We start from the raw sequence: 14,306 nt of genomic DNA, 5'->3' as shown, positions 1-14,306 counted from the left end.
ACACATCCATGGATAATCAGCCACAGTCTCTGCAGCACTCCCCTGATACAAGGAAAACACTTGGTGAATGAAACGTTCCTGTTGACTGTGGAATGCAGCAGGATCCTGAAGCAGGAGCAAAGCCATTGGCTTTGCTGGGAATTCTCAGGGGGTCACAGGAGGGATCTGGTTTACAGCTGATGTCCCATTGTCCCTGCAAAGACAAACCCTCCTCTCTCCAATCCACAGGACATCCTGGAAGGTGGCAACTTGCGTGTGCCGCTGCAGGAACTACACCAAATGATCCTCACCCCCATCAAAGCCTACTCTTCCCAAAACTCAAGCACGGAGGACCACAGCCGGGACGTGGACTCGCACCACCCCTCCTCCCTGATGGGCTCGGACAGCCAAGGCTCCGACTGCAAGGAGTCCGCGGCGGCCGGGATGCAGCAGCACCATCTGCCGGGATGCGAGGGCGAGTCGGGGGGGGCCCCTCTGCCCGAGGGTGACCTGCCCGGGCAGTTCACCCGAGTGATGGGGAAAGGTGAGCGGCTGTCACTTGTCCTTGGGGACTTGGGGACTTGTCACTAGGGAGGGCTGCCTTGGGGCAGGGGGTGTGCGGTGGCAGCGCTGGCAGCCGCCTTTCCCTGAGCTCCTGCCGGTCCCAGTCTGAGGGGTGATGGTTTTTTGAGGTCCTGTCATGCTGGGGTTAGAGGTAAGAAGGTAGGGCAGGTGGGTTGTGCTTTTGGGGAGGGGCAGCAGTGGCCCAAGCTGCCTGCCCGAGGTCCGAGGTGGGTAGCATGCATTCTGAGCCCCAGGTCCAAGGTGGATAGCGTTCTCTTCCCATCCAGAGCCGTGGGATCATCCCACTGATCCAGAAGTGTTTTCAGCAGCATCTCTTGGACTTAACTCTGCTTGGAGCAGGGCAGCAGTGGTGTGTGGGCTGGACTTGAGCCATCTTGACTGCAAATCAGTGGGTCCAACCCTTTTTATGGCCCAGTTCGGATGCAGGACATCCAGAATACTCCAGTGCCATTCCATGTCTAGTGCAGGGTGCACAGCTTTGCATCAGGGATGACACACTGGGAGGTGACAGGAGCAATCTGAGGTGGGGATTGACCTCCTGTGCCATATTCAGGGCTCTTGGAGCAAATCTGTATGAGCTTGGATGTGCCCTGACCCTTATTGGTGGCACCTGAGGTGTCAGTGCTGGCTGCGTGGAGGGAGATCTCCCTGGGGAAGAGGAAGGGGAGTCTTATCCACAGGAGACTGGGAACAGAAAGAGCCTTATTGGGATGCTACAAAGAAATACCAGCCTTGTCCCTATTTCCAACCTTTTTTGCAAAAAAAGAAGCTGAGATGTTTTCTATACAGAAACCTGGTGCAGAGTTTGTCCCCAGCTGGTTGCCTGCAGAAACAGCCACATGTGGGCCTCTGGCCCCGTTTTATTCCTGTGACAGATGCCAAAGCATGGCCAAAGCCCTGCCAACATGTGGTGTCCTCCTGGACCTCAAGGCATCCCTACCCAGGGGTTTACAACAGGAGAAACTCACTCCTCTGTGAGCTCATTCCCATTTCCTTCAATGACGCTCATTCCAAAAGAGGTTAAAATTCATCAGGAAAGGTGGGAATCTACCACTCTGCAGTGGTGGCAGATTTTGGCCATGGGAGCAGGAGCTCTCTTGCCTATGAATAGGGATTAATCCTGTGCCCCTGAGTTGCTTAGGTCTAATTTTGGGGACTCCAACGGTGTTAGTCTGGATTTACACCATCATAACAGGGAACAAAATCTGGCCCTAAATATAGGAAGGTACGGCAGGAATCAGGGAAGGGCATTTTTTCTCACTGATGAAAAACTGCTCGTGGTTACAAGGGAAACAGGATGTCCAAGGTGTTTGTGGGACCCCTCCTGGGCCCCATCTTGGTGTCCCCATCCCCATTTCCCTTCTCTTCTTTGTTTTTTTTCCAGTCTGCACACAGCTTTTAGTTTCCCGACCCGATGAAGAGAATATAAGTTCCTATTTACAGCTCATAGACAAATGTCTAATCCATGAGGTGAGTCGTGTCAGATCATCTAAAACTGTTGTTCCCATCACTTGGAAACTGTTTCCAAAGTGTCTGTTTATGTAAACCTTTCAGTTTCTAACACAAATATTTTGGGGGGGTATTAATAGTAATTCTGACAGAACAGGCTTGGAGCAGGCGGTAGCTCCAACGTGGTGCACGGAAATGTTGCTTCCCCCCATGCTGGTTTAATTGCCAAGGCCTGGAGCTGGGAAATTCATCTGGCTCGTGACAGTCCCATCAGCAGCTGGATGAAAGGAAGAATCTCAGGATGAACGTGCAGGCGGTTTCCATCAGACAGAGCCGGCGATCCCTTGGCATTGCCTCCTCTCGTTTCGCAGCACGTGGTCTTGGGATTTTGCAACAGGGATTTTACATCTGTTTCTGCTCCCAGCAGATCTGCCTTGGCTGGGTGATGGCTTGGGATGGCCCAGACTGTGCCACAGGGCTCTGGCATGCTCCTGCCTAGTGGCAGGGAGGGATGGCCGGTGTCCCTGGTGTCCTGCAGTGTCTCCTACCCACACTGGCTGTACCTGGAAGAACAGGCTGCTTCCATCACTTGTCCATACGGCAGGGAGCAGAAGTGGTGGAAGCTGAGGCCTGGGGCCAGAGGGCAAAGCCAGGAGGACATGGAACTTTTCCCAAAGTGCCTGCACTTCTCCCACCAGAGCCAGCCCATGTCCCAGGACCACCCTCTGCGTTGGCTCCAGCGTAATCAGCGTCAGGAGAGAGCATCTCCTCCAGAGTGGTTCGGAGCAATCAAGTCAGGCACTAATTAGCCTCAAGATTGTCCTCTGGAGAATTCTGCTCTTCTCCAACAGAGAGCTTGGGAGTCTAAAGTTAGCAGTGGTGGCACGTGGGTGTCCCTGTCACCCACACCTCCTGCCTGGAGCTCTGGGAGCAGGTCTGTCTGTCTCTGCCAGGGTGACCTTTGCAGGGAGCCTGGGTGGGTGACAGGCTCACCCTGGGTGACCTCCCTCAGAGCCAGTCAGTGCCAGGATCACTGCCAAGCTCTGCCCTGACCCGAAAAGGAGGATAGGATGCAGGATGCCACAGGGCAGCTCAGCTTTCCAAATCCCAGCTCTGCCCAGCCTGGCAGCATTTCTAGAGCCACATGCAGGTGACAAGTGTCACCACCCGTCGGGACCCACCGTCAAACCCCTGCTCTGCCAAAAGGAGTTGGCAGCCTTGAGGCAGAGCTGGGCTGTCACGCTGGGACACAGGGAATGCCGCGGGAGCATTTTCTCCACCTGACATGAGTAAATCCTGAAGAAAGACCAGTGTTTCCCCCTGGACATGCTGATGGGGCTCAACTCACCCCATCACCTGCTCCAGCTGCTTTTCTTTACCCGCACACCCACACGCACATCCCTGCTCGCTTTGTCCATAAGAATATTCACACATTTCCTATTTCCCTCTCTTTTGGTTTTTTTTTTGGGCAGGCGTTTACAGAGATCCAGAAGAAGCGGCTGCTGTCATGGAAACAGCAGGTGCAGAAACTCTTTCGGTCTTTCCCTCGGAAATCCCTCCTGGAGCTGTCAGGCTATCGGCAGCAGAGGAGGTATGCGAGATTTCGGGAGGAGAGGGATGGATGCAGTGGCCGGAGCAAGAGCACTCCCAAGTGGGAGCAATGTCTCCCAGAGGGAGGAGTGGGTTCTGCTGAGTTCAGAGCCAAGTTTAGGGAGGGAGGAGGGTTGGAAAAGCTTCAGCAGTGAAATCCCAGGTGCTGGCTGGGAAGGGAACACAACAGTCAGTGTCCTTGTGCATGTGGTCACTGCCTTCCCCTCCAATCCCACTCTGTGGCTCCAAACCCAGCACTTCCCAGCTGTGCAGTGTGTCCCCAACACTGGGCTCTTCCCCTGCTGCCCTTTGATGATGGCATCAGCACTGGAGTTTCCTCAGAAAGCTGTCAAGTGGCAGAAAAAACGGCTGGAAGCTTTCAGAGGGTGCAGAGCCAGAGGTGCAGTAGAGAGCCAGGCAGGGCTGTGTTGGGAACACCATGTTTGCTCACTTCCAAGATGATGCTGGATTTTGGGTGATCCTAGAAAGAATAGGGGTTGTGCCAAGAAGAGATATTTCTAAATCACTTCTAACAACAACATCAGCCCTTTGTTTCACTCTGCAAAGCCTGGTTTGTTGCAAGTTCTTTATTCCCCAAAAAGAAAGTGTTTTGGAGATAACTGGGAGTATAGGAACTTCCAGGATGAGATTTCAGGAAAGCATCTTTAGCTCAGCCCTCCCTAATAAAACTTGGATTCATTAGGTCATTCTAACCAAATTTTACAGAACTTGAGAAGTCTCAGAGTGAGGGGGGGGGACTATATTTGTGAAAATGAACCTCCTGAAAGGGGAGAAAGAAAACCCAACAGCATAAGCTGAACTTTAATGAGACACTGGAGAACCCACTCGTGAGAGATCTCAAAGAAATCAGGTTCCCAGGGCATTACCTGAGTTACTTTAAATTGTATTTAACAACAAGCCCATTTTGCAGGAGTAAAATAAACTTTAAAGAAAACAAATGTGGATCTGAGAACTGCAGAAGTGCGGGAGGGTGACAGGCAGACGGGAGGAAGAGAGGATGCTGCACATCCAGGCGCCCTCCTTCCCGCTGTCTGTGCAGGATGGAGGGAGCACCCTCGGTGGGATGGGAGGGTCAGGACCCCCTCGCAGGGGTCAGTGTCTCACCCTGGGCTCTCTCTCTCTCCGCAGCCGAGGCTTTGGCCAGTCGAACTCCCTCCCGACAGCCGGATCCACAGGGGCAGGACTGGGCCGGAGGAACCCCCGCCAGTTCCAGATCCCCTCCCGCAACCTCCCCACGGCCCGGCTGGGGCTGCTGGGCCCCACTGGGCTGCTGGGCACCCCCCAGCGCAGCCCTGCTGCCAGCCCTGCCATCCTCAAGCAAGGCAGACAGGTTGGTCGGCGTTCGTGGCATCTCCAGCTCTTCCATTCCTTTCCCACAAGCTTCCTTTGCTTTTCTTTCTCTAACTTGTCCAGATCCCCACTTTTTTCCCCACTCTTCAAGCAGTTTGCAGGCTTTGGGTTGTACTCCCTTCTGTGCAGTGGGATGTGGAAGTGGGACCAGTGGGAGGGGGACAAACCAAGTGGCAGAAGGGGAAAAGCTGAGTCCTTAAAGTGGCTTATAAAATAGGGAGAGGGGATTTTGACAAGAGCAGATAGTGGTAGGAGAGGGCAGAAGGGTTTTAAATTGACAGAGGGGAGATTTAGATGAGATACTGGGAAGACTCTGCAAGGAGGCCAAGACCCTGGCACAGGTTGCCCAGAGAAGCTGTGGTTCCCCCTGGATCCCTGGAAGTGTCCAAGGCCAGGTTGGATGGGGCTTGGAGCAACTTGGTCCAGTGAAAGGTGTCCCTGCCCATGGCAGAGAGTTGTAACTAGATAATCTGTAAGGTCCCTTCCAACCCAAACCGTCCTGTGATTCTGCAAGCCCAAAGTGGTTGTAAACCCATGGCACAGAGGGCTTTGCTTGGTATCCCACCCTTTTGTGTTTGCTCCCCACAGAACCTGTGGTTTGCCAACCCCGGGGGCAGTAACAGCATGCCCAGCCGGAGCCACAGCTCGGTGCAGAGGACGCGCTCGCTGCCGGTCCACACGTCCCCGCAGACCATGCTGATGTTTCAGCAGCCAGGTAAGCAGCAGAGGTGCTTTTCCACTTACCTCACAGCTGGGTGAGACAAGGGGAGGTGAGAAGAGCTGTGCTGGTGAGCCTCCCCACAGGCACACAGCCCATGCTGGCACAGTGTGCTGCCGCCGGGGTAGCTCTGCATTCCTGGGTTAACCAGAGACATCGCTGGAGGGATTTCTGACCCTGTATGTGCCATCTTGACCCTACGTATCACGATGCCGGCGCCTCACCTAGCTTGCTTCTGAGGGGCTCATGTTGGGCAGGAAGGTGGTAGCTCATCCATCACTTTTTCCTCATGGATGGACACGGAGCCCTGGTGCGGAAGGACTGCCTTCATGCACTCAAGGGAAATGCTTTCCACAGTGCGTGTGAAGGGAAATGGTGCTGTGTCAGTGCTTCCTTCCCAAACACTGCCAAAGTGCTCCTGTATATAGGAGCATCCTCTGATTCAGGGAGGATCCCGCTGACCTTGGACCCTGGACCTGGAGCATCCTGGCCCTGAGGAAGCCTGTTTGTGTATCCCTTCCTTAGCCTTTGAGCATGCCTTTTCCTACCAGCACACATAACAATTTACACCTCAGGACAGGGAATCCATCCCCCAGTAAACTCACCCTCATCCCTGCACTCCTGCTGGTTTGGGCTGGCAGCTCCCTGGCCTCACACGCCAGCAGTGTTTAACTGCAGCATTTGGGCAGCAAATGTTCCGTAGAGCAGGAGCAGCAGCTGTTCCCGGGTATTGATTAAACACCGGGACAAGGGCACATTTCTCAGGCGTTGGAGGAGAATAAATGGGTTTCTCTTCGCACGTCAGCCTGCGGTGGATGAGGACGTAGGAGGATTGGGGAGCCAAAGACGTGGATTAAGTCGCAAGGAAAATAAGCAATAATGTGATGTTGGGCTCACAAACCGCTGTTTGCCGGGCTGTGGGGGGACCTCAACCCGCCTGGATCTCATCCCATGTTCCTGTGAGCCAGTGGAAAGCAGGAGATGCCGTCCAGCACAGTAGCACAAGCTGTATTTGCAGGTTTTGCTGCGGGCTGGGGAAAGTTTGCTGCTGTTTAGATTAGGACAGGGGTGTTGGAACCTCCCCAAACTTCATGTGTGTCCCCTTTTTTGTGCTCAACCCCCAGGGATGTGGCAGCCATGACATGGGTGACTGAGTGGGAGCCAAGCTGGTGCCGGAGAAGCCAGACAGTGTCTCTGCTGGTCTGTGCTGCCATCCCATGTCCGAACACTAACCCTGCCTGCATGGACAGCACCCATCCCCAGGAGATGACCAGGGCTGCCCTCTCCCTGGGTGGGCTTTCTACTCTCACTGCAGCTGCCCCTCACATCTCTTGCCAGCACCTGAACCCCCTCAGATTCATCCCTTATGGATAATAGGGGGTGATGACTGCTTTTGTGAGTGAAGCTGATTTTACTGGGAGTCCTGTCTGACCCTCCTGGGGCATTTTTCAGATGTTTTCCCCACACAGACCAGGCAGGCAGGGTCTCTGCCAGGTCCCTGACCGGGGTCTCCTATTCCCTTTCTCCCTGCAGAGTTCCAGGTGCCGGTGACTGAACCTGACATCAACAACAGGCTGGAGTCCCTGTGCCTGAGCATGACGGAGCACGCACTCAGCGGTGAGCATTCCCTCCTCCTGGGGCTCTTCCAGCACGTCCACGCCGCCTCCGCTGAGCCCCCCAGCACCTGCCCCTGCCCTGCGCCCCCCAAAAGCTGGGACAGGCTGTGGCTGTGAGAGCGGGACGGCGGCGGGGCTGGATGCAGGGATGCTCCCGGGGCTGCTCCCGGGAGTGTTCGGATGGGAATATTGGCTTCTCTCGGCGAGGTGGCCGGGGCAGGGGGTAAAGCCGAACGCAGGGATCGCACCAGCACTAGTGGAGTCTGTGCTAATTAGCCACTCGTCAGCTTGCTAATGATAATTAGTGTTAGCTCGCTACTCTCATTAGCTCTTGATAAAGCCCCTGCCGCCGGCGCGTTCGGATGGGTCACAGGCTTTGGAGTGTTGTACCCTTCCGCCACCGGATCCCTCGTTTGGCCGGGGGTGCCCCACAGCTGGGGGCTAAATCCCTGCCAGGGGCTGTGCCAGGGGCTGTGCCGGGCGCTGTGCCCTGGGGCCGGCAGTCCCCACAGCCGGGGGTGCCAGCGGATAACGGGCATGGGGAGGGAGGAGAACCGGGGCAAAAACAAGTGGGGAAGATGGAAAAGGCAGCAGCAGCACGATGGAGAGAGCCTGGTGCAGCACAAAGCACCGGCACCAGAAGCTCCCGGTGTCCCTTGCCGACGCACTGGACCCCCACGCACAAGGGATGACCCCAGCGATGGGATGAGCACGGCCGCCGGCATCGCCCGGATTCCCGAATGACCAGCTCAGGTCTCGCTGCGGAAATCCTGGACTGTGACGGATGGTTGAGGACAGGAGCCCTCGGAGAGGACGAGTGCCACCAGGAGCCCTCAGGGAGGACAAGTGCCACCAGGCTTCCTGCGGATGCAACAGCCCTTCCCGGGGAGAGGAACACGAGAACAAGGACTGTGGGAAGCAGCAGGGCCCTGGCAGCATCCCTGGCTGGGAAAACAAGGACACTTCTGTCACCCGAAGCGTTTCTCCAGCGTGTGCCCAGCCGAGGCTTAGCTGTCTTGTTCCTCTGCAGGGTACTGTTCCTCCAAGTTATTTTTTCCAGGTCGCATTCCCCGAGCCTCTCCAAACCGGTCGTGCTATAAATAGCTCTTAAAAAAATAAACCTTTCGGGGGAGAAAAAAAAAAAAAAAAAAAGGCGTAACAAACCTGTTTGTTTTTAGTGTCGAGGAGGGAGGTGGCTGTGGTGCCCCAAGTGGTAACAGGGAATTCTCTGTTCCAGAGCCACTCTGGGAGCTGCCTCCCACCACTCTCCCATCCCAGGGATGGGGTTTGGGATGGGGAATGGGGGGTGGGATCAGGGCTGGAGGGTTGGAAGTGCTGCCCCCGGGGGGTGGGGACAGGGGGCTGCTGGTACCAGGATCAGTTGTGAGGCTTTGGGGTGAGTCATGGACCCCTCACTCCTGGGATTGGGCTGTGGCTGGATGCATCCCTGCTGTCATGGGATGCTGGGAACGGGCTCTGGGGAGACAGAAAGGACTCCTGGGGCTTTTTCTCTTTCCATGATCCTCAGATGAAGGAAAATTTTGCATTCTCTGCAGTGCAGGTGTTGCAGGGCTGGGTGAACTGTGGGCAAGGCAGCCCCTGGGACCAGCTCTGTCCCTGTCCCCTGAGTCCTGGTCAGGGGTACATGAACTTGTCCCACTGTAGGGGAGTCCCAGATTGTCATCTACCTTGTGACAAGTCCAGGCTGCCCAGAACCGCACTCTGCTCCTGGAAAAGCAGTTGTGGGGTTGTGGCAGAAGGCCTGGACTGGTGTTGGGACAGCGACTCGGGAGCTGCTGTGGGGTGGGGACAGTCGGTGGCACAGAGGGACCAGCAGAGCACTGACACCCAAAAACCTTCTGCACCCCTTGGGGAGATGGGCGGCGGTGGGGGTGGCCCCGACACCACCTCGCCGTGGGGGCTGTGGGTTGGGGGTGCTCTGGGGGTCCATCCCCCAAATCCCCAGCTTGGGGGGTACCAGTGCTCACTGCGGCTGCTCCTAATTCTCCCTTCCCGGTTGCAGATGGTGTCGACAGAACCTCCACGATCTAGAAGGCGTCGCCACGGGGACGCTGGCCGGGACAACAACTGCTGCGGGTCCAGCGGCGAGGTCGGGGCTTGAGGGAGCCTCAGCGATAGCTTGCATCCTTTCTCCTCTCTCCTCTCCTCTCTCTCTCTCTCTCTCTCTCCTGTTTTAATTTTGTGAATGTGTAGATTGTCCTTGTGAACATACCATTAGACTTGGATTTGTGTTGTCATTTATTACATCCATGCTAGGGGGGGAAAAAGACGGCAAAAAAATCTCAGCGACGATGATGAAGCAGCATGGGGAGGTTGGGGGGGACGCGGAGGAGGAGGAGAGTGCTGACAACAGAGGGTTCACTGGAGCACCGTGGGCAAACCCTGTTCCTGGAGGAGGATACCAAGGAGCACGGAACAGCACACGGGGCTGTGTGACCAAAAACCCTTTGGGGAGGATTTGCCTGCCCTGCCCGGGGCCTCGGGGACGGAGGTCCCGTCTCTTGAGTTTCGCCGTGTTTGGGCATGGACTGACCCGGTGAGCCCAGATTGAAACAGAAATAATAAAATAACCCCAAAATTTCCTTTCAGTTTAGCCAAGAGAGCCGCAGTGTGGAGGCAGTGTTGTGCTCAGGGCAGCGGAGGGTCAGCGGGTGCCCATTCCTGCGCCCCGGTTGGATCGGGATGCGGGATGGAGCTGGGGGCATCTCACACAGAGGAGGGTCCCGGGGGGAGTCTGGGAATTGGGGGGTGCTGGGAGAGGTTCCGTGTCTCTTGCCTTGCCTGTGCAGGTACCGGGAAGCTGCTGCATCCTGGCTCCACACATCTGGCCCAGCCTGCCCAAATCCACCCATAAGGGGCTTTTCCAGCGTGGCCAACGAGGGATGAAGGAGCCCCCAAAAAAACCCCAAGCCACATAGGGCACCAAAATGCAGCTGCACAGCCCTGTTTTCTTGGATTAACCGTGTGCCAGGCAGGAGATGGGGATGGCAGTGGCTGGGCTGCCCCTCACCTGCTGCTGCTTTTTATAACGGGAGCTGAATTTGGTGTTAAATTGGTGACTCTGACCCAGCAGTGCTCAGAGCTGCAGGGATGCTCCCACCGGTCCCCATGCTGCTCCAAGTCCTCTGATGGAATAATAACAAATGTAAGATCAATTAATTGAGGTGATGGGTTGCAGCAATATTCCCAAAATGGGCTGTGAGGACATGGGCAGCAGTGTCTGCCAGGGTTGGAGGGAGCAGGGCTGGGGGCTGAGGGGGAGGTGGATCATGGGCAGGGCTGGGAGATGTGTGAATCCTTTTGTCATGCAGCGTTTTTAAGTTGTTTTTCTAAAAAAAAAAAAAAAAAACATATATATATACAAAAACCCAAGTGCCAAATGCAATGTTCAATGTTTGCTGTTCCTTGGTGTCCTGCTTCCCGGCAGACAGGAGGTGGGGGGGGGGGGGTGATGGGGAGGGTGGAGAAGGGAAAACCTGAAGGCCAGGGAGGTTGGGAAGAGGTGTGAGGAGGTGAAGGCAAAGTGGGGTCGACTCTGGGGACCTGGGTCAGGCCCGAGCACCCCCAGCTTGTGAGGTGTGAGCGGAACCGCCGTAGCAGGAGCCTCCCTCAGGGAGACTCCAGTGTATTTACAGAGCTGAAATTCTATTTATTCCTTCGCTGACTATGGACACAGAGGTTTTCTGATTGTTCAGAGAGATTATTTTGGATATTTTACCTATTAACTTGCTATGGCTGGGAACCATGATAATGTCTGTTATTAACAACCACCAAATAATTCAATTGTTTTTTCCTTTTGTTGTTTAAAAAAAAAAAAAAAGCTTATTTTCCATTGACAGTGTAGAGGTTAATAACGACTTAGTTGTGTTTGCTGTTTCTTGTTTTGTTTCTTGAGTAAAAACAACAAAAAAGTGGCTTCAGTTGCGTTCGGGAAGTGCTGCCTGGCTCTGGCTGCCGGCACTGAGTGCGGGCGGCAGAGCTCCAGGGAAAGAAGCTTAAAAGGGAAAAAAACAAAAACAAAAACAAAAAAAAAACCAAACAAAAAAAAACAAAGCTTGAATCCTAAAAGAAATAAAAGTTATTTATAGAAAGAAAAAAAACAACAACAACAACAAAAAAACCAAACCCAACAGTTGCATGAGTGAGGCTGTGAAGTCAAATATTCAGTAATAAAGCGGCAGTGCCTTTCTTTTTGTATCCCCCGCTCGCCCCACTGCAACTGTCCCCTCCCTGTCCTCTCGGAGATGTCGCCGCCGCGGGGTCCTGGGCGTGGGGCGGGCAAGTCCCCCCGTTCCGCTGCTCGCCCAGCTCCAGCCCCGGGCCCCCCCAGCGCCGCCGGGGACCTTTTCCTGGTGCTGTTCCCCTGAGCCGTCCCCGGCCGCCGGGAGCCCGGCCAGCCCAGCACCCAAGTGGCCTTGGGCCCGGCGGATGCTCCCGCGGCCGCGACACCCTCGGGACACAGCCCCTGTCCCTTCCGTGTCGTCCCCATCCCCAGGGACGAGCCCCGAGCTCGGCTGGGCTGGAGCTGGGCTCTGCCTCTGCTCAGCTCAGCCAAACCCTCCGAGGGGTTCTGGGGGGGAGGGGGGGTCGAGCCCGGGCAGCGTCCAGCAGGAGGATCCCAAACTGTGATTGAGCGGTGCCGAGTTGGGTCAGCACTTAGGGAAACGATTTCTGTTGTCACCTTTCTCCATGTCGGGGGCGCGGCCGTGCCCCAGGTTTGGCTTTCGGAATGTGCCTGATGGAAAGTGGGTCCCGCAGACGTCTATAATTTGCACACAGCGACGATAACACTAAAGTTGATTTTATACGAGTCATCAGAGTTTGCAAAGTGAGTTTTATTTTTTGTATTCCTTTATCTTTACTTAAAGGTGAATGTGTATTCCTCTGGGAGGAATAGGAAGAAAAAAAAAAAAAAAGAAAAATACATAAAAAAACAGGAATGTTAATAATGTTAAACAGAATACTTCCTCCCTTATTAATATATATAACCCTGATGTATTTATGCCTATTGTAAGCTGACTTTAAAGAGCTTTGACCTCTCTTCTGTTGCATGCCGTTCCCGGGCAGCCTCTCCTTGTCCATGCATGCCTTTTGTCCTGGTTTTTCTGTACAAAGTTAGTGCACAAAAGAACTATTTTTGCCTAGTTAATGTTGCCGAGCAATGCCTATTTTTTAAATTTTAATTTCTTTTTTTGGTCATATATGGCAATAGCATGTTTGTTACATGTAAAAGCTTCCCGATATAAAGAAATACTAATGTTTGGAGATGCCGGTCTTTGCAAGTGTACAGTTTTCCAATGTTGTTCCCAGTGAAACACCCTCGTGATTTCCACTTGCTCCGATGTATTTATTACTCATTTCCTCCCGTGTAACTAGGAACCATGGCTATATTTCATATCCGCGCTATATTGAAAGTGAAGGGAGATGATTAATACAAGGTTTTGTAACACTGGGGTGTGGCGCCTCCTTATTTATCCCCTTTTTGGCAGGCGGCTTCGGACTCCTTAACGCAAAAAAAAGATTGGAATTCAATAGATGTTCATCCCGTGGGCGAGAGGGGAGGAGCAGCACCGTTCCACAGGGGGTTGGGGATCTTTATTTAAAGACCGTGGCAGAGCTTCCAAAATCCCTGGCATTCCCCACACAGCTGCTTCACTGTCCCTTTGGGATGCCCACGCCCCAGGAGCTGTTTAGATACAGGATATTCCTTGGAAATCGGCAGGAATTGGGGCTGGAGCAGCTCGGAGGCTGCGGAGGCAAACGGAGGAGCTGGCTTGGCACAGAGCCTCAGCGTGTGTGTGGAGAGTTTTGGGGTGGAATTTTAAGGTTGGGTTCTTTCTGGGCTTAAAACCTGCACATTTGAGACCCTCCTCGGGCTGGAGGAAGCAGGGAAGGATACTCAGAGCTGGCATTGCCACTTCCCGTGGATACTCTGCTGTGGGAGGTGCCAAGGGCAGCACCTTCTGCCCCTGGTTTTTTTGTATTTTCTCAGACTGAGCCTCCACATCTCCAGGCTGATGAAGCCCAGCTCTGCAGGCTCTTCTCAGCCAGTCCAAGCTCTGCCTCATCCTGCATTCAGGTCCAGGGATGCCCTCCAGAGACCTGCGTGTCCTGGACCCTGCTCTCTGTCCCTCCACAGGCATTGGGGTGGCTCAGGTCCCCCATGAGGAGCAGAACTTGCAAACATGGGGTTCTTCAGGTTGTTTGAACACTTCATCTACTGCTTCTCCTGGGATGAGGTTCCTGGTGAGCTCCCCAAATGCCCATAGGGCCAAGACCCCAAAATAGCGTCCTCAAGCTCTTTCTATTTAGGATGCTCCTGAGTATCCCGGGCAGGGCTACCTCAGGAGGGAAATATTTGCCATGGTGTTCAGTCCCACCTGAATTTCCCTGTCCATCAGAGCATCCACATCCATGGCCCACTGGCCACAGCTCCCTGCACTCATCAGGAGTTGGCCTCCTGACACAGCTCAGACAAACCTGAATCCCAAAAAAACCCATTTCCTTCCAAAAACAGTTTGCCTTTCCAGGTCCCTGTGCTGCTGTCTGGGTCTCACAGTGCGGGGTTGTTGCACTAACAGAGAGTGGAAAGAAAAAGGAAAAGGCAAAAAAAACTGGGATGGAAAACTGGAGTTGGAGGGGCTGAAAAGGCTCCAAGGAAAGTCTGTGGCAGCCACGTGTTAAGGGAGAGTCTGTGGGTCCTACTGGCTGGCAAAACGAAAGAGGCTTTCAAAAGGAAAAACAGGAGGAAAAAAAAAATTTTCATGCTGCTGGGAGCCATTGGATGAATCCGTTCCAGACACTAAAGGCTTTACCAAGCGGTGCACCCGGATTACACCACACCTGAGCCCTGTCCAGCCCAGGGAAATCAGGTCCCCTTCTCCTGCCCAGCAGAGGCTGCAGCCCATGTCCAGCCAAGAGCAAAGCCAGGAGCTGGTGGCCACTGTTTCAGCAGCTGCTGGGCTGTCGTGATCCCA

The 14,306-nt window shown here is 54.3% G+C and overlaps 1 protein-coding gene across 5 annotated transcripts in view; it reads left to right on the top strand.

Annotated features, from left to right (window-relative positions):
- SAMD4A (sterile alpha motif domain containing 4A) overlaps positions 1 to 9,554 on the top strand; it is a 96,570-nt gene extending 87,016 nt beyond the window's left edge. For 2 of the 5 annotated variants that reach the window (XR_011151521.1, XR_011151519.1), the window contains 7 exons: positions 229 to 523; positions 1,949 to 2,034; positions 3,486 to 3,604; positions 4,753 to 4,954; positions 5,563 to 5,689; positions 7,226 to 8,339; positions 9,332 to 9,554. Coding sequence is in view for 2 of the 5 variants with exons in the window: in XM_069018609.1 (XP_068874710.1) it covers positions 229 to 523; positions 1,949 to 2,034; positions 3,486 to 3,604; positions 4,753 to 4,954; positions 5,563 to 5,689; positions 7,226 to 7,309; positions 9,332 to 9,360 (942 nt within the window). In the remaining 3 variants the exon portion in view is untranslated. Of the gene's footprint in view, positions 1 to 228; positions 524 to 1,948; positions 2,035 to 3,485; positions 3,605 to 4,752; positions 4,955 to 5,562; positions 5,690 to 6,816; positions 7,088 to 7,225; positions 8,340 to 9,331 lie in introns of those variants that run through there. The other 3 variants (XM_069018609.1, XM_069018608.1, XR_011151520.1) reach the window with 2 other exon arrangements.
- The last annotated feature ends 4,752 nt before the right edge of the window (positions 9,555 to 14,306 follow it).

This window comes from Aphelocoma coerulescens, chromosome 5 (assembly GCF_041296385.1).
Source record: "Aphelocoma coerulescens isolate FSJ_1873_10779 chromosome 5, UR_Acoe_1.0, whole genome shotgun sequence".
Classification (NCBI taxonomy): domain Eukaryota; kingdom Metazoa; phylum Chordata; class Aves; order Passeriformes; family Corvidae; genus Aphelocoma; species Aphelocoma coerulescens.
The sequence above is the reverse complement of the archived record's forward strand: the minus strand, read 5'-3'. Positions and strand labels throughout refer to the sequence as shown.